At 34.9% G+C, this 26,111-nt stretch overlaps 2 protein-coding genes across 2 annotated transcripts; both read right to left on the bottom strand.

Annotated features, from left to right (window-relative positions):
* Positions 1-582: 582 nt before the first annotated feature.
* On the bottom strand, positions 583-7,037 carry LOC107786395 (organic cation/carnitine transporter 4-like). The gene is made up of 2 exons (XM_016607865.2): positions 6,404-7,037; positions 583-1,857 (listed from the first exon to the last, which is right to left on the bottom strand). The coding sequence occupies exons 1-2, from the start codon at positions 6,807-6,809 to the stop codon at positions 683-685; spliced, it is 1,581 nt and encodes a 526-aa protein (XP_016463351.1). The 5' UTR covers positions 6,810-7,037; the 3' UTR covers positions 583-682.
* Positions 7,038-19,242: 12,205 nt separating this feature from the next.
* LOC107786387 (scarecrow-like protein 21) lies at positions 19,243-22,958 on the bottom strand. Its single transcript, XM_016607858.2, has 2 exons — positions 22,583-22,958; positions 19,243-21,319 (listed from the first exon to the last, which is right to left on the bottom strand). The coding sequence occupies exon 2, from the start codon at positions 21,232-21,234 to the stop codon at positions 19,483-19,485; it is 1,752 nt and encodes a 583-aa protein (XP_016463344.1). The 5' UTR covers positions 21,235-21,319; positions 22,583-22,958; the 3' UTR covers positions 19,243-19,482.
* Between the last annotated feature and the right edge of the window lie 3,153 nt (positions 22,959-26,111).

Below are 26,111 nucleotides of genomic sequence, written 5' to 3'. Positions count from 1 at the left end.
TCAAAAATTTTATTTTTCCCTCCATTTCTCATTCACCCTCATTTTAAGACTATTTCATCTTAAGTAACAAAAACATCAACGCGATTTTCTTGAGAATCACAAGTAGACATATTCTTCCTGAGATCGATGTATCCTGCACTTAGCTGCATAGTGGGCGGACATTTTCTCGGGTTTTCTCTAAGCACAAGTACTTTTTTGGGCATCTTGGGCCTTACTTTCGTTATTTGAGTTACCATCATCCACTTCATGCAATTCAACTTCTTCCTTTGAAATATTTCTCCTCTATGTTCTGAATTCTGATGATGGTTGAGTGTTAAAACATGACATAGGATAATTGAAAACGTGCTTGTTAATAATTTGACGAAGTGGTAGCCTACATTTGAAGAATAGATAAAGGGAAAAGTTCATTTAGCATGTTGCGTCTTTTCCTTCTTCACACCCATTATTATAAAAGATGTAACAAGGTAAGAGAGAGAACGACTCTGATCTGTTTGGAACAAAATATATTTACTCCTACTATCAACACCATAGAGCATAATTTCGAGCTTGCCATATCGCGAATACCTAATTTAAGAGGAATAATAGTAAATCTACGTACAATCCAATAATAGTTCTCCCAAAATAAAGTACAAAAGGTCACAAACTAAAACTACAATTTTAACCCAAAAAAAAAGTAGCAAAATTAAGTAAGAATACATGGTTTTTCTGCCTCTGCTTCTTCCATTCCAGCCATAGTATCATATAATGGCCTATTTAAGGTCTCAGGCAGGTATATTACCAGTAACCCACCAGCTATCCCACAAGCTGCAAACACTGCAAATGGTACGCCACCCCCTAAAACAACAACAAGAGGTGCCAAAATTGCCCCCATTTGCGACGCCTGAGTTGCACATCCTAATGCTGCATTTCTCACCACAGTTGGAAACAACTCCATCGAATACACATACAACAAATTATAAGTCCCAGCCATAAAAAATATCCCTACAACTCCACACACCATTCGAACGATTTTCCACGCTCCGTAACCTTTCATTAAGCTTCCTGCTAAGCAAAATGCGCCGCTGAACCACATTGTCCACATTGCTAATGGCTTTCTACCGAGCTTATCTAACAATAATGCGGTTAAAAAATAGGCAGGCATTTCAGCCATCGCGTTAAGGGCAACGTTGACGTAAAGATTGGTTCCAAGGTTGACAGCGTTCAAACTCAACCCGTAATAGACAACTGAAACAAAGAAATTAATAACCACAGCTAAGAACAACCGAAACCGGGTTAGAGGAGACTTTAGTACATCTAAAAGGGATCCGTTTAACGCTTCTTTGGTATCGGATTGAGAATGAAGAGCATCATCGTCATTATTCACTTCGCTGTCAACGGCAAGAATAACACCATCAGGAAGGTGTTTGCCATTGGAAATAGCAATTTTGTGCATTATTTTCATGGCTTCATCTACTTTTCCTCTAACGAGGAACCAACGAGGCGACTCGTGGAGGAAAGGAAGTATGAGGATAATGAACAGAAGAGCTGGAACCGAAGAAGCAATATAGAGAGAGCGCCACGATTGGAAGAAATAAGCAATGGCAGATAGAGAGGCTATTCCAGTAGAGAAAAAATAGAAAGTGGACATTCCAGCTACACCGCGCCAGGACTGACCAATGGGTTCAGTGGCAAGAACAAAAGCACAAAGTCCAGTGCCACCTGTACTGAAACCGGAAAGAAAGCGGAGTAAAGTATAAGTCCAATAGTTCGACGAGAATGCTGTTAGACAACCGAAGATGGCGTTTAAAATGCAAACGATTGTGAGGGAGCCTTTTCTTCCCAATTTGGAGTCTGACAAATGTCCAAATACTCCAGCACCTGAAAACCATTAATTTGAAAGATTTTCTTAACATCTCAAAGTGGGTCATAGCAAAGTAAATTACTAATCTATATTGTGTATAGTGCGTATAGTGCCACATATTTAAACAGAGATGTTAGTTTTACAAGAATAAAACTGTTAAGCTTTCTGTTTTATTTTACAAGATATTGTTCACTGAGAGAAGAAGGGACAGCTTTGGCACATGCCAACAAACACTTTTAATATTTGTGGTCGTATTATGATATTTCTATAAATCGTACTTAAGAGCATAAAAATATGAATAAAGTTAAAAATTTAAAGTAAGACGTTTCAAATATATAAAAGTGTCTTTCTTTTTATATCAAAACAAAAGAGTGGCACGTAAAACAGTACCGGAAGATTAATTATATTTCTTTTTTTTAGGTCCTCTGTCATTTTCATGAATGTCTGATCTATATGTCCACTGGAGAAGATTAATACTTCCAAACATATTAGGTAATGTCCTTAAACAGCCAAAACCATTATAATAAAGTAGCACGAGTTATATTTTTGAAGGAAGATAATATCCTATATTATATGCATGGAAAAATAGACGTCGTGTGACAAATACTAGTAGCTTAATATAAATGGGCGAGTCAAAAGAATGAAGTTGGCAAGTAGCAGGGTCCCAGTATAGTATTGCAAGATGCTAGCCAAGAGAAACTTGACAAGACTAGCCTACCTGCTCCATACCCTACTTAGTACTCCTAATAAAATATTCATCAACTAAATACACATTGTTCCAGAATTGCCTTTTTTTATGGATTTTATTTTGGATGAGTTATCGAAAATAAAACAGCCTATTCCAATAGCATACAAGGAAGACTGAATAACCGAATCGATGTAGCATATTCTCGACTTTTAATATAGTACGGCCTCAGAGTATATTATTGCATCCCATAAGTATCTTTCTATTGTCATGTATATTCCTGACCTCTTCGTTCGTAATTAGCCCCAAACACGGGTTTGGTTCAATAGTATTTCCTGCCGTCCTTATTATATTCTGCCTTTTGGTCCGATACGTCATCTATCGTCGTTGCTTTTGTCCCATTCCACTTAGTTTGATATACTTGAGTTTATTTGATACCGCTTGAATTTTGACAGAACGTATTTATATATATATATATATATATATATATATATATATATATATATATATATATATATATATATATATATATATATATATATATATATATATATATATATATATATATATATATATATATATATATATATATATATATATATATATATATATATATATATATATATATATATGTAATTTTTAAATATATAAAATTTATTTTAAAAATTTTATGTCAGAATTTGCTATCAAAATTTAAAAATTTTAATCTGAAATAAAAAATGCATCAAATGACCTAGGACGGATAGAGTACCCATTTATCAAACAAAAAGGAAAGAAGAAGCAAGGAAAACACGTCCTCGTCAACTTTGTACAAACTAATCAAAGAAACAACAAAATTATCAGGATAGCGATACTTTCGGTGAATAGGGATGTTTCAGACAAGAAAAGAAAAGTCATCTCTGTGAAATTATATATGTGGCTACACCTTGCGGTGGATAATACATTGAAGAAGCATATATATATATATATATATATATATATATATATATATATACAGTATTATAGTATTTTTACCACCAGCACAAGAGAACAAGTTAAATGATACTTACTCCGTTCACTTTTACTTGGCACGTTTTGACTTTTCACGTCATTTAAAAAATAATAAATAAAGTACATAATTTATCATGATACTCATATTAATTGATGCATATTTTATTGGATTTGAGAAAATGATTTGAAATAAGTAATAAATATTGTGGGTATATATGGAAAAAAAAATTATCTTCTATTGATATGCATAAAGTGACAAAAAAAAATAAAAATCTATTTTTAGTATATATATCAAGTAAAAATAAACGGGGGAGTATATGTTTTCCGTCCCCATTTAACTATTTTACTACAAGTACGGATAATGTATATGTGATTTTAACTTATCGTGGAAAATATTATTGTATTTACTTGTCTCATTTTTAATTTCAATTAACTTAGACAATTGTTTGTACGTATCAAGTGATCTAAGTAGTACTACCCGTTTCAATTTATGTGAATCTATTTTCTTTTTACTACGTGCCAAAAAGAATGACCCGTTTCCTTATTTGGAAAGGAAACAATTTACCTTTATACAATGATTTATAGCCACACAAAGTATATGTGTCTCATTTTACACCACAAGTTCAAAAGTCTTCTCTCTTTTTTTTAATTTCGTGCCCAGTCAAATGGGTTCACATAAATTGAAACGGATGGAGTATAAAAGTTACTCCATCCTTTTCAATTTATACGAAATAGTTTGATTGGCACGGATTTTAAGAAAAAAAAAGATTTTTAAAACTTGTGGTCTTAAAAGTTTAAAGGGTAAAAGTTTTGTGGGATCATTACATTTGTATGGTTATAAATGCTTCTCATTATGAGTAAAATAAAGAGTTTAAAATTAAATTATTTCTAAATTTAAATATATATCATTTATTTTGAAACGAAAATTAACCGATTAAAAGGAATATCTAATAAGTACTAAGTAAGTTACTGCTTACCCACGTGTTTTTTCACTGACAGTCAAGACAATTTCAGAGTATTGCAGCTCCGCACGTGTTTTCTCACTAACAGTCGAAGCAATTCAGAATATTGCAGCTCCTCGGTACTGAAAACCCCCCATTAAATGAAACCATATACTACTGTCTTTGCTTATATAATTGAATGGAAGAAAATAATAATTTTATATCTTGTATCAGTGTATGTATTAATTTTAAATTTTTTATGTGTAAAAATAAAAGAATTTATCAAAAAAGACACAAAACTAAAATAAATTTTGGAAAAGACTACAAAACCAATTCTCCCCGGAGAGGATACCGTTAGATGTTTGTCTTGATTTTCTTAACATATTTTATTTTTCAATTCCTCAAAGAAAGGGCTGCTAATTTATCATATTTGGGTTTTTCTTTTCATAAAAGAAAATTATAAGTCTGTCATATTTAGTTAGTCATTTTTTCGGAGGAAAATATTTTATACTTTTATAAATTGAGGATTCTTCCTTTTCATTTAGTACATCCATAATATAGTCTCTAAGGGTTTGAGAGTCTTGTTTAGGGGGATAATTTGTGAGATAAGTGTTAGCGTGTTACTTGTGTGTGTCTCTTTGTAAGATTGTTCTCTCAATATTTTGTAATCTCTTTTATATAGGTGATTGTTCATTTCCGCATATGTACGTACGTCAGTTGACCGAACCACATTAAATATTTGTGTCTTTTTTAATATACTTTTCTTTTGTTAACTGGTTTACTAACTTTTGCATAACACACGTTTATTTCGATCCCGTTAGACGCAACTTACATAAATCATTCTATCAAGAAAACGCTGCCTCAAGAAAATACTCCGCTAGTGACCTACACCTTTTTGACAAATGCACCTCATGAGCTAAAGATGTAAAAGATGGTGTTATGTTGTTCTAACAAGTGGTGGGTATAGTTTGGGCAAATCCGAAATCTAAACCGATATCCGAATTTTTTAGATTTTTGGTTTGGATTTCGGATTGCGGATTGAATTTTGGATTTAATTTTTAAATTTTTTGGATTTTGGATTGGATATCTGAAAATTCAAAATTTTATATTTTATATTTAGTTTATAATCTATATGTCAATAATAATAAATTCAATACCCTACCTATTAGATAGTATCTCATATATTTAATATTAATTAGTATTAAGTTACTGTTAGAAAAGACAAGAGTGGGTTGCTCTAGTGGTTAGCACCCTCCACTTCCAACCAAGAGATTATGAGTTCGAGTCACCCCAAGAGCAAGGTGGAGAGTTCTTGGAGGGAGGGAGTCGAGTTTCTATTGGAAACAGCCTCTCTACCCCAGGGTAGGGATAAGGTCTGTGTATACACTACCCTCCTCAGACCCCACTAGTGAAATTATACTGGATTGTTGTTGTTGTTACTGATAGAAAACTTTCTATTTGGACATGATTTTTTAATATTGCTACTTCTTATCGGTCGTATTAATATCTCTATTGTATTTTCTTGATAATAATTTTATTGCTTAAATACTTTTATTTGGATGATTGCGGGATATGAGTGATTCATTTGGATATTTATTTTTATAAAAAGAAGAAACATCTCAACTTATAAGCTCAAAAACCGAAAATCCAAATATCCAAATTGATTAATACGAAACCGAATTTTAAAAATTCAATCTAATCCGATCTTATTTGAATTGGATTTGGATTGTCATTTCGTCTATCCAAAAATTAAAAATTCAAACTGTAATTTTCATATTCAAATGAACTGCCCGAACGTCTATCCCTCGTTCTAATCGTAAAAGGTTGCAAGGAAAAGCATTAACCTCTATACTTAAATACTTAACCTCCATGGTTCAAAACGATCAAGACAATAATTTCTATCTTTTTCTTAAATTAGAAAAAATGCAGAAAACATAATGAACATACCGATCATGCAGCCAGCGAAAAATAAAGCTTGGACAAGTCCAACTCTGTATTTTTGTCCACATATCAATCCAAACTCCGACACCGTAGAACTTCCAATTCCACCGAACCATCCCCAAGACCCTGGCTCAAGGTCGCACACACTTTTAGCCGTTGAATCGCACCCGCGGCTCGTCGAACACCGCCAACCTGGTTCACGATCCGAAAAAATCATAACCATGGTGTGGATCCCCTCTAGAGCCCAAGCCATGCTCGTTAGCAAGAAATGCCTCAATTGCCACCACCCAAACTCTCCGCTATATTTTTCAAACATTTGATCCATCGTTACTTTCTTCGGTTTTAAACATTCGTCCACAGACGGAGGGATGAGCGGTGACCGGAGGTCACCACCGTCTTGTAAATTTGACATGTTTTTTAAATTTTCGCGTCCGGGATTATTGAAGAGTTTAGCGGCTATATATGTGATATTCTTCAGTTCCAGAGTTGTTGGTGGGAAGCAATAAGAATAGCAGCTCTCTTTCTTATAGTGTTACAATTGTAATAAACTTGGGATTTCGCAATCTATCACTATGATAATGTTTCTAACACGATTAGGTGGGAAAATGTTTGCTTATGTTTATGTAAGAACTCGCTTATTTGGTTTACGATTAAAACAAACTAAAGGCTTTTAAAAAGAGATGAAAATAATAACATAAACCGTTCTTTTTATTTATTTTTTCTTACCCTAAAAAACATGTTTATCTCAATAACAGCTCACAAAGATGTCATCACTTTGAACCTTTTTTTCATGAGTTAATTTAAAGAAATTACCTAGCTATGTGATTATATGGGAGCCTACTATCATTACTAGCGATGTTTGTACTTAATTACCTTGCATAGAAAGAATTTTCAATTCAGTAAAAAAAATAAATTATTCCTTTGGATTGCTGAATTTACTGTCCTATTATTATGCACGGAGTGTAATTTAGTTTTAAAAAAATTGCTATGTTGACCAACTTTTTATTGCTTTACCTAACAAATTTAGTACTCTTGATCTTAATATGCTGCTTTAGAAATATTATACAAGTGGGGACTTATAAAGAGACGCAAATTATAAATTTTTTTGTTTCAAAAACATCTCATATACACAAGTTCTTCAAAAGGATTTTTACTTTAACAAAAGCATTTTCAAAAAGAGGAAAAAGAAATTTACCTAGTTATTCGATTAGGGGAGTCTAATTACCACTATTAGAAATATTTGCATTTAATTTACTTAATATAGTAAGATTTATCAAAACATAGTAACTTAAGAGACACAGGTCCACCAGAAAACAACCTTCCCCACCAATATGCTCTAATCAGACCATTGTAGATAGCATTATATGCTAAAGATCTAGTACTTCACTATTAAATGCTTTTCACCATCTAGCTCTGTAATGTAATTTCCTTTTTCCAATGCTTACCTATATGCTAACGTTAGCCAACATATTACTTATATTGTATGATTCCTATTCCAAAATACAATGTTTAAGGAAATGGGAAACAAATTACGTTAAATAGGGGAAGAGCATCTTTGGTAACTAGGCGACACCAAGGTAGAGTTTGATTTGCAGAAGTACTCCATCTACACATGGACTTTATAAAATGCATCTTGTTATAATTATTAAAACATCATTGCTGTCTTATTTGTCATTTCCCATGTGACGAATAAAGATTCATCATGCAGATTATTTGGATTTTATTTCAGGAATTGGAGTGCTAGACTATAATTTGTTAAGCTAGATTTGGAAGTATTAGGCTAGGGTTTGTCGAGAGAGAAGATAGGAAGAAAGATAAGAAAGGAAGAAAACTCCAAAATCTCTATTGTTATAATATTATTATTATTGCTGATTTTTGAAAGTCATGCTCTACGATTAGATAGACTAAGTAGGGACCTAATTTTTATATAGTTGGAAAAATCTCCCTTAAATTTATTTCTTTTGATTGCTGATTTTACTATCCTATTATTATGTAGGGATTTTAATTTAAAAATTAATATTTGCTATGTTGACCAATGTTTTATTGCTTTGCGTAACAAATTTAGTACTCTTGATCTTAATATGTTGCTTTAGAAATATTATTTATATATTTACATTATATAAGCGGACTTATTAGTTTAAAGAGTCGTAAATTCTAATTTTATGTTTCAAAAACATCTTATTTACACAATTTCTTCAAACCGCTTTTTATTATTTAGGGCAATTCTTCTTCTATTTTTAACAAACGTATTTTCATAAAAGCTGCGCAAAATCACCTTAGTCTCTCATATATCCAACTGGCAAGTGGCAACTACACTGAATTGGTTTGTGTTGGATACGTATCTAGCCATTGATTTAGGTAATTTTGTTTGAATATTTATTTTTATTGCGGAAGTGATTCAAATAAAATAGAAAACTACTTTCTTTTTAAGGGTCAAACGTGAATATGACGTACAGGCAAAGCAGGAAATCCATTAGTTCCTACACTAAAAGTAGGAGTAGTATTGTTTAACAAATAAGGAGCGGACACTTGCACAATATTTTAGCGGGTTGTGATTGTAAGACACATTCTTTAATAATTGAAACAGCAATATGTTATACTAATTTGCTGGAAATCCGGTTTTTGATGTCATTTCATGAAACATAAAAACAAGCAATGGATGAAATTAAACTAGAGCTTTTTTCTGTCATGATTGCTTCATAAATTTATTTGCACCCTTAACACGTTCTGCTTGATTACAAACCATTGGTTTTTGTGGTTCGTTTTGAAAGAATTAATTTTTGCTTTATCTTTTTGGAAAATAAATATGGATGTTTGAATTGTACCGGGAATATTAGCTTTAAGTACCTTTTTTTTTTTGGCAGAAATGATATCGTGTTATTTTTGGAAAAAAATGTATAATTACTACAAAGTTACTCCTAGTACATATTTTTAGATGTCATTATATTTTAATAAATTTTCATAAATTTGATGCTCAAAATCATTTTACTGATACTTCGAATCGATAAAGTTCAATTTAACTCTCCTTTTATCTTTGAATTTTTTTAATTGCTTTAAATTTATGTTTCGTTTTTTATTGTTTGTGGTTTTACTTTGCGCATGTGATGCTAGTTAAGAAGTTTGTGCCATCAGAATTGCTGTCCTTTTAAAACCCCAAAAAGTATGCAATGACCATCTTCGTAATTACAAAATGAAAAGTTGGTGTAAGTTACTCTCGAGATGGGAATCACACTTTTTATATGATTAACAGTCAGATTTACTGAGTTGAATAATATGAGGATCAAAACTGAAAAGTTGCAATACCTCAAGGACCAAAATGGTCTTTTTAAAAAATCCAAAATGAGGTATTTTTTTTCAAAATTAAAAAATTTGTCCAAAACTACGGACTCTTTTCATTCTGGCAATTATATAATACGTATCAGGCCGATGATTCACATTGAAATAAACGTACTTTCCTCCTCAGGATAAAAAATGAATGTGTCAGGGGCAAAGCATGAAATCCATCGCCTTCTATACACTTGGAAACAAACAAATTTTTAAAATTTTACAGAAAACTATGTTTACCCTTAAAATGGATAACAATGGAATTTATATGCGATTTTAAGGATATGTGGATTCATCCGATACAAGTGATTAATAATATTATATAAGCAAATGAAAGATAGAATAAATAGCCAAACCAGCAGTAGTATTGAATCCGGGCTCGGTTGTAGCCTTAACAATTTATCTGCCTTCGATTCGTAGCCAAAATATATATGAAAAGTTATGAACAAGAATAAGAACCTTTGATTTTGACATGATATTAGACATGGATTGGTTATCACAATATCATGCTATTCTCGATTGTCATGCTAAGACCGTAACATTAGCGATGTCGGGGTTGCCTAGGGTTGAGAGGAGAGGTTCCCTATATTATGTTCCTAGTATAGTGATTTCATATTTGAAGGTTCAACGGATGGTTGAGAAGGGATGTCTGGCATATTTGGCCTTTGTGAGGGATCTCTATTCTACCGTATCGCATGGCACCAGCAGAATTGAAAGAGTTAAAGGAACAACTTCAAGAGTTATTTTAAAAGGGCTTCATCGGGCCTAGTGTGTTGCCTTAGGGTGCGCCGGTTCTATTTGTGAAGAAGAAAGATAGTACTATGAGGATGTGTATTGACTACCGGCAGTTGGACAAAGTTATCATTAAGAACAAGTATCTTATACCATGCATTGATGACTTATTTTACCAGCTTCAGGGTGCGAGGGTATTTTCAAAGATTGATTTGAGGTCAGGCTATCATCAATTGAAGATTCAAGATTTTGATATTTTGAAGACGACATTCAGGACCTGCTATAGGCACTACGAGTTTCTTGTGATGTCTTTTGGGCTGACCAATGCTCCCAACAACTTTTATGCACTTGATGAAGTGTGTATTCCAGCCATATCTTGATTCATTCGTCATTGTGTTCATTGACGACATATTGGTGTACTCACGCATCTAGGAGGATCATGAGCAGCATCTAAGAATTGTACTCTAGACCTTGAGAGAGAAGAAGCTATATGCTACATTCTCCAAGTGTGAGTTTTGGCTTGATTCGGTGGCATTCTTGGTCCAAGTGGTGTCTAGTGAGGGGATTAAGGTAGACCTGAAGAAGATTGAGGCAGTTCAGAGTTGGTCCAGACCGTCTTCAGCTATAAAGATTCAGCACTTCTTGGGTTTGGAAGGTTATTAGCGCTATTTTGGGGAGGGTTTTTTCATCCATTGCTACACCATTAACTAGGTTGACCTAGAAGGGTGCCCAATTCAGGTGGTCTGATGAGTGTGAGGAGAGCTTTTAGAAGCTCAAGACTGCTTTGACCACAACTCCAGTTCTAGTTTTGCCATCAGCATCGAATTCATATATAGTTTATTGTGATGCTTCACGGATTGACATCATGTGAGTCTTAATGCAAGAGTGTAGGGTGATTGCTTATGCTTCGTGTCAGCTGAAGCCCCATGAGAAAAACTACCCCATTCATGATTTAGAGTTGGCATTCATTGTTCACGCATTGAAGATCTAGAGGCACTATCTCTACAGCGTGTCTTGTGAGTTATTCACAGATCATCGGAGTCTAAAATACTTGTTTAAGAAAAATGATCTAAACTTAAGGTAGCGGAGGTGGTTGGAGCTGTTAAAAGACTATGATAGCACTATTTTGTATCATCCCGGAAAGGCCAATATGGTGGACGATGCCTTGAGTAGAAAGGCTGCAAGTATGGGTAGCCTCACATATATACAAGTTGGTGAGAGACCGCTAGCATTGTATGTTCAGGCTTTGGCCAATCAGTTCGTGAGGTAATATGTTTCGGAGCCTAGATTGGTTCTTGCTTGCGTGATTTCTCGATCTTCTTTGTATAAGCGTCGCGTCAGTATGACGACCCCCATTTGATTTTCCTTAAGGACATAGTGTAGTCAATGTTGCCAAAGAGGTTTATATTGGAGATGATGGGGTGTTGCGGATGCAAGATCGGATTTGTGTACCCAATATGGATGGGTGGCGTGTGTAGATTCTTGAGGAGGCCCACAGTTTGCGGTATTCTATTCATCCGGGTGCCACCAAGATGTATTAGGATTTGAGGTAGCACTATTGGTGAAGAATAATGAAGAAAGATATAGTAGAGTTTATGGCTCGGTGTTTAACGGCCAATAAGTGAAGTACGAGCATTAGAGGTCGGGCGATTTGCTTTAGAGACTTGAGATTCCTGAGTGAAAATGGGAGCGTATTACCATGGATTTCGTTGTTGGGCTCTCACGGACTTTGAAAAAATTTGATACAGTATGGGTTATTGTGTATAGACTATCCAAGTCTGCATACATCATTTTGGTTGTGACTACCTATTCTTCAGAGCAGCTAGCTCAGATCTATATCTGTGAGATTGAGCGTCTTTATGGTGTGCCGGTGTCCATTATAACTGAGCGAGGCACGCAATTCATATCGCATTTATGGAGAGTTGTGCAGTATGAGTTAGGTACATGAGTTGAGTTGAGTACAACATTTCACCCCCAGACGAACGGGCAGTCCGAGCACGCCATTCAGATCTTGGAGGACATGATACGCGCAAGTGTTATGGATTTCGATGGTTCATGGGATCAGTTATTACTGCTTGCAAATTTTGCCTAAAATAACAGCTACCAATCGAGTATTCAGATGGCTCCTTATGAGGCCTTATATGGGAGGCGTTATCATTCTCCAGTTGGTTGGTTTGAGCCGGGAGAGTCTAGGTTGTTGGGCACTGATTTGGTTCGGAATGCCTTGGAGAAAGTCAAGTTGATTCAGGATCGGTTTCGTACAGCACAGTCCAGACATAAGAGTTATGTTGATAGGAAGGTTCGCGATGTTGCATATATGGTGGGTGAGAAGGTGTTACTTAGAGTTTTGCCCATGAAGGGTGTGATGAGGTTCGAAAAGAAAGGCAAGTTGAGCCCTCGGTATATTGGTCCTTTCGAGGTGCTTGAGAGGATCGGAGAGGTGGCCCACAGACTTGCCTTGCCATCTAGTCTATCCGGTGTTCACTCAGTGTTTCATGTTTCTATGCTCCAGAAGTATTTTGGTGATACGTCACATGTTTTGGACTTCAGCACGGTACAACTGGATGGGGATTTGACTTATGATGTAGAGCCGGTGGCTATTTTGGACGAGCAGGTTTGAAAGTTGAGGTCAAAGAATATAGCATCAGTGAAAGTTCGTTGAAAAGGTCAGTCGGCCAAGAAGGATACTTGGGAGGACGAGCGGGAGATGCGGAGCATATATTCACACCTATTTGAGACTCCATGTATGATTCTAGGCCCGTTCGAGGATGGATGTTTATTTAAGAGGGGGAGAATGTAACGACCCGGTCGGTCATTTTTTGTACTGTAGACTAATTCTCCTATTTATTGCTTCTTCTATATTCATTTGTGGTTATGTGACTTGCCAGGGTAGTTGGCTTGGTTTCGGGGATGTTTCAGAGTGAATTGGGACACTTGGTCCCGAGGTTGAAGGCTTAAGTTCAAAGAGTTGACCGGATTTTGACTTTTGTGTAGATAACTCCAGAATGGAGTTTTGATGGTTCCAGTAGCTTCATATGGTGATTTTGAACTTAGCCGTGTATACGAATGTTGATTTTGAGGTCCGTAGATTGATTTGATGCTTTTTTAGCTAAAGTTGGAAAGTTGAAGGTTTGGGAGGTTGAGAGGTTTGACCGAAAGTTGACTTTCGGGATCGGATTTATGTTTCGATAGTTGGAATAGGTCTGTTATGTCATTTGATACTAGTGTGCAAAATTTGAGGTCAATCGGACTTGATTTGATGTGGTTCGGCATTAGTTTCAGAAGTTGGAAGTTCATTAGTTCATTAGACCTGAATTGATGTGTGATTCGAAATTTTGGTGTTGTTTGATGTGATTTGAGGGTTAGAGTAAGTTTGTATCATGTTCTAAAACTTGTTGGTATGTTTAGATTGGACCTCGGGTGCGATTCGGATTATGTGCGGACCAAGTTTGGACTTTGTAGAATTGCTGAAGAATTTCAAGTTTTGGTACAATCACACCTACGAGGATTTGGCCGCAGGTGCGAGACCGCAGAAGTAGTCAGGCCAACGCAGGTGCGAAATATGCTGAGGCTGGGGAGCTCAGAGATGCGGGAGGTGGAACGCAAAAGTGAAGTGGGGTGTGTTCATGGGTTTTCGCAGATGTGGACATTGAGACGCAGATGCGCATGCACAGAAGCGCAAGAGTGACCGCAGAAGCGGATATTGGCGTGAAGGTCTGGGACCGTAAATGCGGAAGGAGTCCGCAGAACCGGACTCCCAGATGCGATGGTTACTCTGCAGAAGTGTATGGTCGGCTTTTGTAGGAAGCCGCAGATGTGGCCACGATTCCACAGAAGCGGGACTACAAGTGCATTTAAGTAAGCCGCAGGTGCGAAATCGCTGGGGCAGTGTATTAAATCGAGGGTTTGAGTTATTTCTCTCATATTGGACTTGTAGAGCTCGGCTAAGGGCGATTTTGAGAGGTATTTTGCTACCATTGAAGAGGTAAGTGAAGATTTATCACTTTTATTGATAAATATTGATTACCCATTGATTATTATACCTAGTTTATGTGTATTTGAGGTGAAAATTGGAGATTTTAGGCTATGTTGTTGGAGAGTGAGATTTGGTGATTTGGGGGTCGATTTGTGGATGGAATTGGATGAATTTAGTATGGTTGGACTCGTAATTGAATGAATGTTCAGAATTTGTGAATTTTGTCGGATTCCAGGGTGCGGGTCTAGAGTGAATTTTTGGGGTTGACTTTCTGATTTTGATTAACGATTCTAGTTTTATCATTAGAGATTATTTCCTATTGCTATTATTGATGGTATGAAGTAGTTATGACTAGATTCGAGTCGTTTAAAAGCCGATTCGCGAGTCAAGGGCTTTTTGGAGTACTGATTTGCGCGCTTTGAGGTAAGTAACACATCTAAACTTGGATTTGAGGGTATTTAACCATGTGAACTACGTTATATGAAAGATATTGGGGTGACGTACACGTTTGGTGATGGGAGTGTGTACGTGCACCGGTGTGTTCTTAGTTGGGGAGGCCTTTAGGCTATTACCAGGCTTGTTTTGCTATCATACCTTGTTATCTCCGCGTTTTCTCTACTTGTTTAATAATTTGAACTGTGATTCATGTTAGACATTATGTCTAGGCTAAGAGTTATTTGTTTGAGACTTGATAGGGATATTCTTGCTGTCTCAGAGCTATATGCCTTATATATACACATTTTCTCAGTCATGATGCTATATCCATGTATGACATCTCTGTTTCAGTACTTCTTGTTTGATTCATCACATATTGTTGATCCCTCTTATGTGTAACACTGTTAAACTTAGCATTTTGAGATGTGTTTATCTGATACATGAACGGTAAATGACTGAGTTTGGACCATAGAGCCGGCTTGGTATTGATTTTGAGGTGACGCATACGCCATGCCCATATTGGGCTAAGTGTTATTGTTTTGGGAAGACATTGTATGACCACACTATTGGGCTAAATGATTATGATTAGCGCTTGGGCAGGATCCGCCCCTCTGAAGTTTGACATGCCAGCAGTCAACACATGCACAGTATTTTATATACGTGCTTTGATGATGGACAATTATGCCAGGCACTCGTACACTGTTAAGTATGAATATGAATGGATCTACTGTGACATTATTGATTGACATGTATACTTGATATGTAGGCATAGCGTAAATGAAATACTTTATCCATGTTGGGCTTTAACTGTTATACTTGAAAGCATGTCTAAATTTCTACAATGTGAACAAGCTGAACATGATATCATTGACCTACTTGTTTCTACAGTTTTCCTTTATATTCCGAATTGTTACCGGTTATTGATATTGGCATTTGACTATTATTTTCGTTACTGCTTTCAGCCCAAGGTTAGTGTTATTTTTTATTGAGTACATGAGGTCGGTTGTACTCATAATATACTCTGCACTGCATGTGCAGATTTAGGTACAGCTGGTCGAGTTGATTCTCAGGCTTGAGTTGTTGCGAGCTTTTGGGAGACTACGGGGTAGTTGTTATGTCGTCATCAATCCTTGAAGTTCTCTTCAGTTATCTCTATCTTTACTGCTCTATTGTTCAAACAGTTGTATTAAAGGTTTTTGCTTGTATGTTGTTATTCAGTAGTGCTTGTGTACTCTTTGATACCAGATTTTGGGGTTGGTTGTAGCAGTATTATGGTTTATTCTCACATACTTTATGATATTCCTCCGTTTTTGAGTTAATAGACCATGTTTATTCGATTTTATTATTATTATGTGATTGTTGGCTTATCTAGGAGAGTTGGGTTAGGTGCCATCACGACTTGTGAATTTTGGGTCGTGACAAGTACTTTTGAAGATTAGCAGTTTGTGTTTGGCCAACTCGTTTGAAAAATACTTTTTGCAGATATTTGATAAGTAAATTATGTTTTGCCAATCTTTCTAAAAAGTACTTTTGATTGATAAATTATGAAAAAATGATAGTAAAGATTTAGTTTACAATTAACATTGTCTAAAAAAGAGAAATTTTATATATTGATTCTAAAAGAATTTAATTAGTTTTTTATCTATATTTAATTAAAGTATAAAATATAAAGTAATATATAGTAAATATTTTAGCTAATATAAAATATAAGTTCATAAAAGCAATAATATTTGTAGGAATATATGTGCTTACAAGTTATATGTATGAAAAATACTATCAATTCTTGAGAAAACAATAAACTAGATAGTGTTGCATTATGTCAACTATATAATATGCATGCATGCCAAAAAAAATATAAAATAAAATTACAAACTGGAGATCATATAATACTAGTATACTACAAAAGAAAAATAATTATACCTTGTGAAGAAAATATTTAGATATAGTGATTAGTATTATTATTTCAAAGAGTAATAGGAAACGAAGAAACGAAGAAACATCGAAAGAGAAAAGGAGAGATATATTTATAGTGGAGAGATTATTCCAAATAGGAATAAGAGAAGAGGAATAAAAATAGTGTAAAAATAAAAAGGAGAAGAAAGGGACAATAGAGATTAAAAAAATTATATTAATAAGGGATAATTTAAGAAATATAATTTTATGGTAAGGATATTTTTGTCTTGAAAAAATTAATTTTCTGCTTTTACTTCTTGGAAGAAGCTAGAATTTGTAGCTTCTTCAAAGGCAGAAAATTTATTTTTGTTGATGCTCAAAGTACTTCTCTATTTTGGACGAACACCTCATATTTTCAAATAAATATTTTTAAAAAAAAAAATACTTTTAACCTACTAGAAGCTTGACCAAACAAACTCATATTATGAAAGCAAAGCTAGCTCTCAGCTGAAGTCTAGAAAACCCTTCAACAAATATGTCAACTGGTCGGAACTTCTCCCTTTACTACTATAGCATATATGGACCACCAGAAACAATATTGTTTTTAGGGACAACAACTCATCCCCTAACATTAACATTCCCGTGAATAGGGATTTTTTTCGACTAATAGGCTAGCTAGTAAATCTAGAAGAAATACCATTCTTATTAAGTGGGAATCACCCAATGCCAACTTCTACAAACTAAACATAGATGGCGCATGTTTAGGTAATCCAGGAAAAGGTGGTATAGGGTTGTCTTCAGGGATAGTAACAAATCATGGGTTCTGGGATTCAACATGGGTATAGAACACGCGACAAATATCTACATGACGGCATTGGCACTATTTCACGGGGTTAAACTAGCAATTGAAAAAGGATTGTTACCATTAGTAATTGAAACGGATGGTCAAGAACTTATTAACATGCTCCCTAATGATGATTGTCTCTACCAAAACTTGATTGATGATGGCAGGTCCCTATTGAGGAGCACGAGTGATCCGTCATTAAAGCATGTATTTAGGAAGCTAATGGAGCGGCAGACCAATTAGCAAAAAATGCATGCAAAATGGACGCTTTTGGAAGATTACTCACATATCCCTTCCCCGTTTTTGTTTGTACTACTTTTGAAAGAGATGGAATATGTAGATTGTTACCTAGGCGAGTCTCTCCTTGTAATAACTCTTGAAGTTTGCTATTCGAATAAATACCTTTATTACCAAAAATAAAAAAAAATAAAAACTATTTCCCAGGTTTATCCTTAGGAATTTTGTTACTTGTTAGATGCTTGTGCTATTTGGTTTTGACTGCTTGGAGCCTTATGTCCAAGCTTCATTTTTATTTTGAGATTTGTACATAACATTTACTTGGTAATGAAAGTTATTTAATTACCAATAAAATAATATAAAAATAATTTTATAACTTTAATAATATAAAAAGCAAAATTTAGAAATCATGCGTAACAGCGTAAGTTGTGTGCTTTCTATATTAAGACACTCATACAAGAATAGAAAAAAAGAATCAATCATGAAAACTATAACTCAGAAGGTGTTACCTGAAACTCTTCATCGTACCTCGAGCAGAGAATTCACAACCAAAATACTGTTTCTTCCTTTAGTCTTTTATTTTTGTCCATAATTTATTCATCCTTTCTTTTATTATTGAAACAAGTTTTTCGCCCATTATTTTACTATAGAAACTGGAAAACAAACAAAAACAATATCTGAATACTCTTTTATTAATTATTTTGCTTTCACGATTTTTTACAATATTAAAATTAAGAAAGTATCATTTTTAGATCTCTTATGTATAAAAGATAGATCTCTAAAAGCAAATCTCCCATCTGTGAAAAAAAATAAAAAATTGGGATCGTAAAATTAAAGATGGATGGGAGCAGAACATGAAAAGAGAACTTGTTAGCCGGTGCATATTTGCTTCAATTGGGCCAGAAATTTTAAAAATAGACAAAAAAGACTAACACACACAAACAATTATCTGACAGAGAACTTTTGTAATTACCTTTTCTGTTCTTCTTTTATTTAATGGAGAAACGTGTTATGCAATGAAAATGATTCACGTAATATGTGTATTTGTTGTGTGAGACACAAAATAGAAATGTTCTGTCATACAAACACACTATGAAGTGAGAGAGGCTTGTCAATTGGGCCTTTCATTTGTGTTTATGTAAAACTTTGCCAATCTATTAGACATTTACACTACCAGAACAAATTTACAAGGATAGTTTACAATGATAATGCAAAAGAGATAATGTGTCTCTTTTGCATTTTCTATTTTTCTATTACTCCATCTTGTTTTTGTTCGCCCCTTGAGAGTTTGATGTTTTCAACTGCTCCATTACAAAATTTGGTGCAACTCAAGAAAACTTCCAAACTAAGGGACAAGAGCTAATTAACAAAATGAAAGTTATCTATAAACACAATAGGTTGTGATACTTAAAATTAATATCCTAAAGATTCCGCAAGAAAATTTCTAAACTAAGGGATGAGCCCATGAACAAAATAAAAGATACCTATAAACAATAGTTTGTGATACCTGAAATTATCTATCGCTACATTCAAACTACATGACGTGCTAGAAAGGCTATTTCATCTGTTTCCCACATACTATACTAGAAACTGTTATTTGCTAGAAATAGCTCTTCCTCTGGTTTACATAAATTTGTTTCATTCTCAGTGCCAAGCAGATGCTGAGATTAGATTCCTGTCCTTCCATCCCAACAACATAGCGCCATCTTTCTCCACTAGTGTATAATGCTCTGAGTAGCACCTCAAGAGGCTCTTTATCACTGAATTCACGTACGAGCTCAGCGGATATTGCCTGAACCCTGCCATTGTGAACCTCAGTTTCCATTTGCCTAATAGCTCATGACGTTCCACCCTTTCCTTCCCCTCGCATGCTATGACGTTAACTATATCCCTAGCCAAACAATGCTGCTCCACGTTGATCCGCTCCTTCCTGTCCCTTTCCAAGGTCACGTCTATGGACTCGAACATGGCACAATAGTAGTCTAGAGCTTCTAAAAATCGCGGGAAAAAAGGAGCTGTGTTTGTATTTGATTCTTGTTCCACCAAAGTGACCACCTTGGGAGAAAGCGACTTTACCATCCTAAGAAGCTCATCCCTTGGGTTAGTCACGTCAACACTCTCATCAGGTGTGTGGTGAAGTACCAAAGGGAAGTTTACTGCCAGAGCCTCACCAGGCCTGACGTCAAGCATATCCCTGGTGACTTCAGGAGCGAAAACTGGCACTGCATGAAACTCAACTGGAATGTTGAATTTCTTAGAAACTTCTGCGAGCCGCTCCCCCACTAATGTTAATCCATCTCCCCGGGCATATTTTGAAACTGGATCATCAATCCCTGTAATACGTACATGAGGGGCACCGCTAGGCCTGGCCGCAAGAGCTTGAAGAAGAGTCAGCCATTGAGTCCCTTGTGCAATTTGGAAGTCTATAATGTGAATGCGATCTTCATTTCTGCATGCTTCTGCTATTGCACCATTTGCAGCCATGTAACCAAATTTTAGATAAGGACATATCTCATATAGGATTTGCATGTAGGAAAGCAAATCCCTGCCAGCTGGTTCCTTACACCTCAGAGCCCTGTAAATGTTGGTTCCAGATGCTTCTTTTCTAGCTACTAGCCCTTCTACTATGTAAGCACCGAGACGTTGGATCGGATCTCCAGTAATGGAAACAGCATTTCTTGCCTTGGCAATCAGTGATCCAAAATCATCTAATTTGTTCTCAGCAAGAGCTCTGGCACATGCTATAAGCAGCTGCTTTAGGTTGCCAGAAGGAATTCCCTGCAATGACAAATCCTCCATTGCTTTGTGCCGCTTCTCACTTTGAATCCCACTGCTTGATATGCCAAAGGCGGAGACATGTAACGGCTGTGTTTCAATTCGACGCGAAACCTGGCCTTCTTGGTTCCACATCCTGGACCTCTGACCTGATGTTTGTGGCTGCTTAATATCCCCTGCCGAGGGACTGGATGTTGTGGCTTCTTCCTCTGGCCCCATTAAAGCAGTTTCCAATTGCAGCAGAGCATGTTTCATGTTCTGACTGTGGTTTGCATACTGTTGTAAAGAAGTTTCACCAGAGCGAACCAGTAGAGTGTTTGGGCGGAAATTAGGAGAGGGGCTAGGGCGATGGAAATAATGATTATAATCCAGTGAGGAATTACTGGAAGGACTAGTTCCTGAAATATTTTCAGTAGAGCTGTGCTGCTCCAGGCTATCACTTAATGTGGTAGGGGTATCAGGATCAAAATAGTTTGCAAATGGAGAGTTTGGAGAATTTCTCGAGTCAAATTTCAATGTTCCCAACAGCCTATTAGGCAATGAAGGAGTAGTAGCCTTAGAGTAAGAGTATGATAAATTCGCACCAGTCACACCATATCCATACAGATGGTGTGATTCCATGCTATATGGCTATCATTAGCTGACCTAAGCATAAATCATTCCCAGTACGAACACTTTAACAGTTAGTATCTGTTAACAAATCAACCTGCAAAAGGTACACAAACAAGTATACATCAGTTTGGCAACCCTTGTTGATGGGAAAACAGAGTTTTCTAATGACTTGGACGCGCAGAAATTACAGATTCAAGCACTCGGAGCACAACCATTGCACGTTGCATGATATCACGAGGCAAAAAAAAATGATAATCTATCATGCGAAATTAACAATAGTATATAAAAGTGAGATGCAATTATGTCTTGCCAAGTAAGAACATTTTTAGTCTAGCAACATTTAGATGGAAATTACAAGTTCACAACCAGATTTACCAAATACATCTTAAATATGACCATGCTCCTTATGATTCTCATAACACAACAGAAACAAAACAAAAATAAAAATTGAAGTGCCCATCTACCGTCAACTCTCACATCAGTCCTAATAGTTGCGTATGCATTAAAATTTGCATTCTGTAAACCAGCTATGGCTTAATAAGCAACTCCTCTATACCTCTTGAAGACATAAAAAATTAGAAACAACACACTTTCTACCTACCACAACCTCCACATCCACTCTCCTCCAAAAAGAACCTTAAAAGTTCTGATAGTCGAGCACAAGATAACTCGCACACCTCTCTCATAAAAGGAGAGCCCGACGCATGGAGTATCTCGCGTTCACGCAGGGTCGTGGAAATGGCAGCACCCGAAGGGTGTAATGTAGGCGATCAACCCTGATGCAAGCATCAATGGCTGATTATGCGGCTCAAACTGTGAAGACAACTTTACCGTTGCTGTCAAGCAACCTTAGAAGTGCCAAAACTAATACGAGCCGCTATTGGAAAGAAGGTGAAAGTCTTCATTTTTGACTTCATATAATAAAATAAAAAAATTAGAAGCAGGGAAACGTTGTTAAGCTACAATATACATGTCATTCAACTAACATATAAGAAATTCATTACTTATTTATTCAAGCTTAGAAGTGCACAACTGTAAACACATCACGAAGCATATTATTGTAACAAATTATTTACTATTTGTTCATTTTATTCAATAAATAAGGCTATGACAATTCCGGAATAGAAATATATGCGCCTATTTACCCGTTTCAATTTATCCACCCTTTTTTATATTATAGTCTAAAGAACCGAAGCATGAGAATACACACAATAAAACCTTGTTATATCAGTCCGTTTGATTGCGGAGAAAAACCAGAAAGGAAACCGAATTGAGAAAGACAAAAAATAAAAGCAACATCAGTTTTTATTTTTCAACCAAAACAGAGTCGAAGTTGCAATTGGAGGATGAGAAATACCTGGTAAAATCTGCGGAAGCAAAAGGGAAACTCAAAAATTCTTGAGCTTGGGTCTAAAAGAAACAGCTTGCCTTTGTTTATTGATATGAATATTTGGAGAAATTTATGTGGCAGTGAGAATTGAGAATTAGAAAGAATAATTGAGCAGCAAAATGTGAACTTGCTTGCTTATATTTATAAAAAGAGGAGGTGAATCTAGGGACGAAGGTTAGACTTAGACTCCAATTCCAACAGGACAGCTGACCTTTGATTAAGGTACGGTTTGAAGTATTGAAAGAGTTGAATTTGACGGAGGCACTGACGGAATACTTTTAACGGTTGGTTTCGCCGACCACTGGATTCAACTATGGCAGAATCTTCCCCTCTCTTTCAACGCTTTATGAATACAGTCACGCGCTCTTTTGCAGTGTGTACAACACGATTTTCGGATTTATCAGTTAAGTCCCCCAATGGGTGATTATTGCTAGGAGTGTCAATTGTTGGGAGATTATTTTATAAAATTTATACCATACCAAGTTTTTGATTATTTTATTATATATAATCAAAATTAAAATTTTTGAAACTGTCTCACTTATGTAGATATCGGTGCGGTTCAGTTAATTTTTTATATTTTTTTAAATATCATGTAAAATTTATCAGTAGAAGTAGAATGCAATAACATACGTTCTTTTATAGGATTTGGCAAAACTCTCTAGACATTTTTACTATTTAAAGGGTGACGAATTAAAAAAAAATAAAAGATGACTAGAGTACAGATCCATCAACTATTCTACAACAATGTAAAAGAAATCAAGCAAAGTCAAACAAAATATAAATCACACGAGTGGAAAGATATTAATCAAGTTAGGATTAAAGAATAAAGTCTATAGAAGATTAAATATTCAAAAAGATAAATCTAAATCATATAAAAGGAAACATATTCAATACATTATAGTTTGCTACTCATAATCGTTAGAATACTTTGTGTCTTGCTAATGAAGATATTTGAAATAACTTAGTTTAAGTAGAAGTATCATAATAGGTTTTAGGAATTAGTATTTTGAGTTTAATTACTTTTTGGTTTGTAACAGTTTTCATAATTTCAAGGCTAAAAGAAAAATTTAATGTATTATTATTTTTAAACTTACTATATAAATATATTTTTTACATGTAAAATTTATTCGGTACGACTCGGTATTTTTTTAGTTTATTTTTATAAAATAAAAAATCTACTCTAATTATCGGTACAGTTATAAATTTATATAAAAATCTTTAATTTCTTTAAAAAAAAATCTAAAAATCGATTCGGATCGATACGTTACGGTACGGTTCAGTAGAATAACTGCTTTTTCGACTCGAACATTGCGAGTAATGAGAATTGAAATTGATGTAAGCAACTGAAAGCACGCGCTTTGGAGGATGAAAAGTGAGAGTGATGTAAGTGGTGACGAGGCAGAGAAAAGGCATTAGTTTGAAGGTAGAGACTGAGAGGAGGTGACAATCACGTGTCAGCCAGGCTAACATCAAAATGTGTGTGTCTGTCCACTCTCTTGTTGAATTCATGAAAGTGATAAATTGAGCCAACACAGACACACCAATTAAATTTGGAGCTACATCTTCTTTGTTTTTTTTACTCCACTTTGACCGGACGTTTTACGCGTTTTAGCTGACTGTCATAGTTTGGATTTTCGGATCGGAAAAAAGCAAAAGTTGTTTTTTCGACTCACAGGAATTGAAAGGCCACACGGGATTAAATTTAACCTCGTTTTTACCTATGCACCTGTGGACGCACACGTGACATTTCCAGCGTGGTGGCCTAGGAATCCATGTCCCAACTCACAGTTTAACGGAACGGTCGTTTGTTATATTAATGTAATGTTGTAATGTGGAGAACTGTACTGTTTTAAGAGCATCAAAGGTTACGGACTTATTTTAGCAGAAACCGAGTATAAGGGAGAGAGAGAGAACAAGAAACGCCTAATAAGATGTTACTGAGAGGGACCCTGTACATGAACATGACTGAAGTGGTAATCTGATATATATATATATTACTACTATTAATAAGCGGCAGTCTGAGCTGCATCCGGAAAAAAATGATCTACATCCGGTAACAATTCGAGTCATAAGGACAATTTTGTAATTACAACAATATCAACTGATTCCATTGGCTGATAAAAGTAATTACTGTAGCTTCCTTGAAAGCTTATATCCTACTTGACAGTTCTACCCATATAATATCATGTTACTTCCCAAGACAAAATCACCCATGTGGGACCCGCTCTTGGCAATTGCGATTGTCTTTAATAGCCGGCCGCCACGTTGCTTTTATCATATAGTCTTTAGTCCTTTTAACTTTTCAAAACATAGGATATTTATTTGCAATTAGTACCGATTTTGTCCTAAGCTTAAGATATGGTAACAATCATATTAGATTCACGTTAGTTTTTCAAAAGGTACATAATATTTACAAATTACTACTATGCTTAATTCGGATTCGGCTTTCAAAAAAAATATTAAAATACGGATGGAATACTTTGATATTGTCTTATATTCTTATCAAACATATTTGCTAAGATATCTTACTAAAGTATGTAAATAAAGAAATTTGTATCTAAAAAGGTTATTCTTTTTTATACAAAGTAAACATGAAAGAGTATAACTTTTCGATATTTTATTTTAGATGATATGTTTAATTATGAGAAATTTCATTATTTCCTATTATAATACAGGTGTAGCAATATAATATTATTGATGTTTCTTTAATTTTTTAAAAATTAAAAGTGGCAAGAAAAACACAAAGATAAGTTATTAACTCAAGATTTTCTATGTAGCTTCTAATTAATTTATTTACTTATGATCATGTATATCGCGTTCATATGTTTGAAAATTTAACCAATCGCTCTTGAAAGATGGCACTGTTTATCTGTAAATGTTCGAGTAAAAAGAGCATAAATATCACGTTTCTAAATACGTTACACCAAAATTTATTTATCAAATGACAAATATTGTTGCAATGTATAAAGATTTATCCAATACCATCTACATGATAAAATTACTCGATAAAATTTTATATACCTACTTTTTTGTTTGTACCTATGTCACCTCATTATATGAAAAATATTATTCTGATTTTCGATGGGTACAGTAATTTACAAAATGTAGCTATCGCCTTTTTAATATCAAATTATCTAATCAACTCATCTTTACGACATCACGCTATAAATATCTCATTTTATAATGTGCATAAGAATTTTTTTCATTAGTAGAATCAATTACCAAATTAAAAATTGAACATCTAATATTTTACTTGCTAAATTCTCTAAAATAAAAATTAGAAAACAAAAAATAATTGACAGGTCAAACAGGATTAACATACTAAGACTTCAAGAATATTCCGGGAAAAAAACATAAGTACACAATATTTAAGAAAAAATTTCAGTTGCCTAGCACCAATAGATATTTTACAAAACAAGTAGCTAAATAAATACATTCTTAGCGGCGAGCTATAAATATGGACCTAGAATCACATTTTAAAAAAATCCAAAGCATT

This window comes from Nicotiana tabacum, chromosome 2 (genome assembly GCF_000715075.1).
Source record: "Nicotiana tabacum cultivar K326 chromosome 2, ASM71507v2, whole genome shotgun sequence".
Lineage (NCBI taxonomy): Eukaryota > Viridiplantae > Streptophyta > Magnoliopsida > Solanales > Solanaceae > Nicotiana > Nicotiana tabacum.
The sequence above is the reverse complement of the archived record's forward strand: the minus strand, read 5'-3'. Positions and strand labels throughout refer to the sequence as shown.

Bases quoted from the DNA above. Each gene is read 5' to 3' on its own strand.
- LOC107786395 (XM_016607865.2), bottom strand. From the start codon at position 6,809: ATGTCAAATTTACAAGACGGTGGTGACCTCCGGTCACCGCTCATCCCT. The intron at 1,858-6,403 runs GTATGTTCATTA...AATGGTTTTCAG, and splicing joins TTTCGCTGGCTGCATGATCG to GTGCTGGAGTATTTGGACAT.
- LOC107786387 (XM_016607858.2), bottom strand. From the start codon at position 21,234: ATGGAATCACACCATCTGTATGGATATGGTGTGACTGGTGCGAATTTA.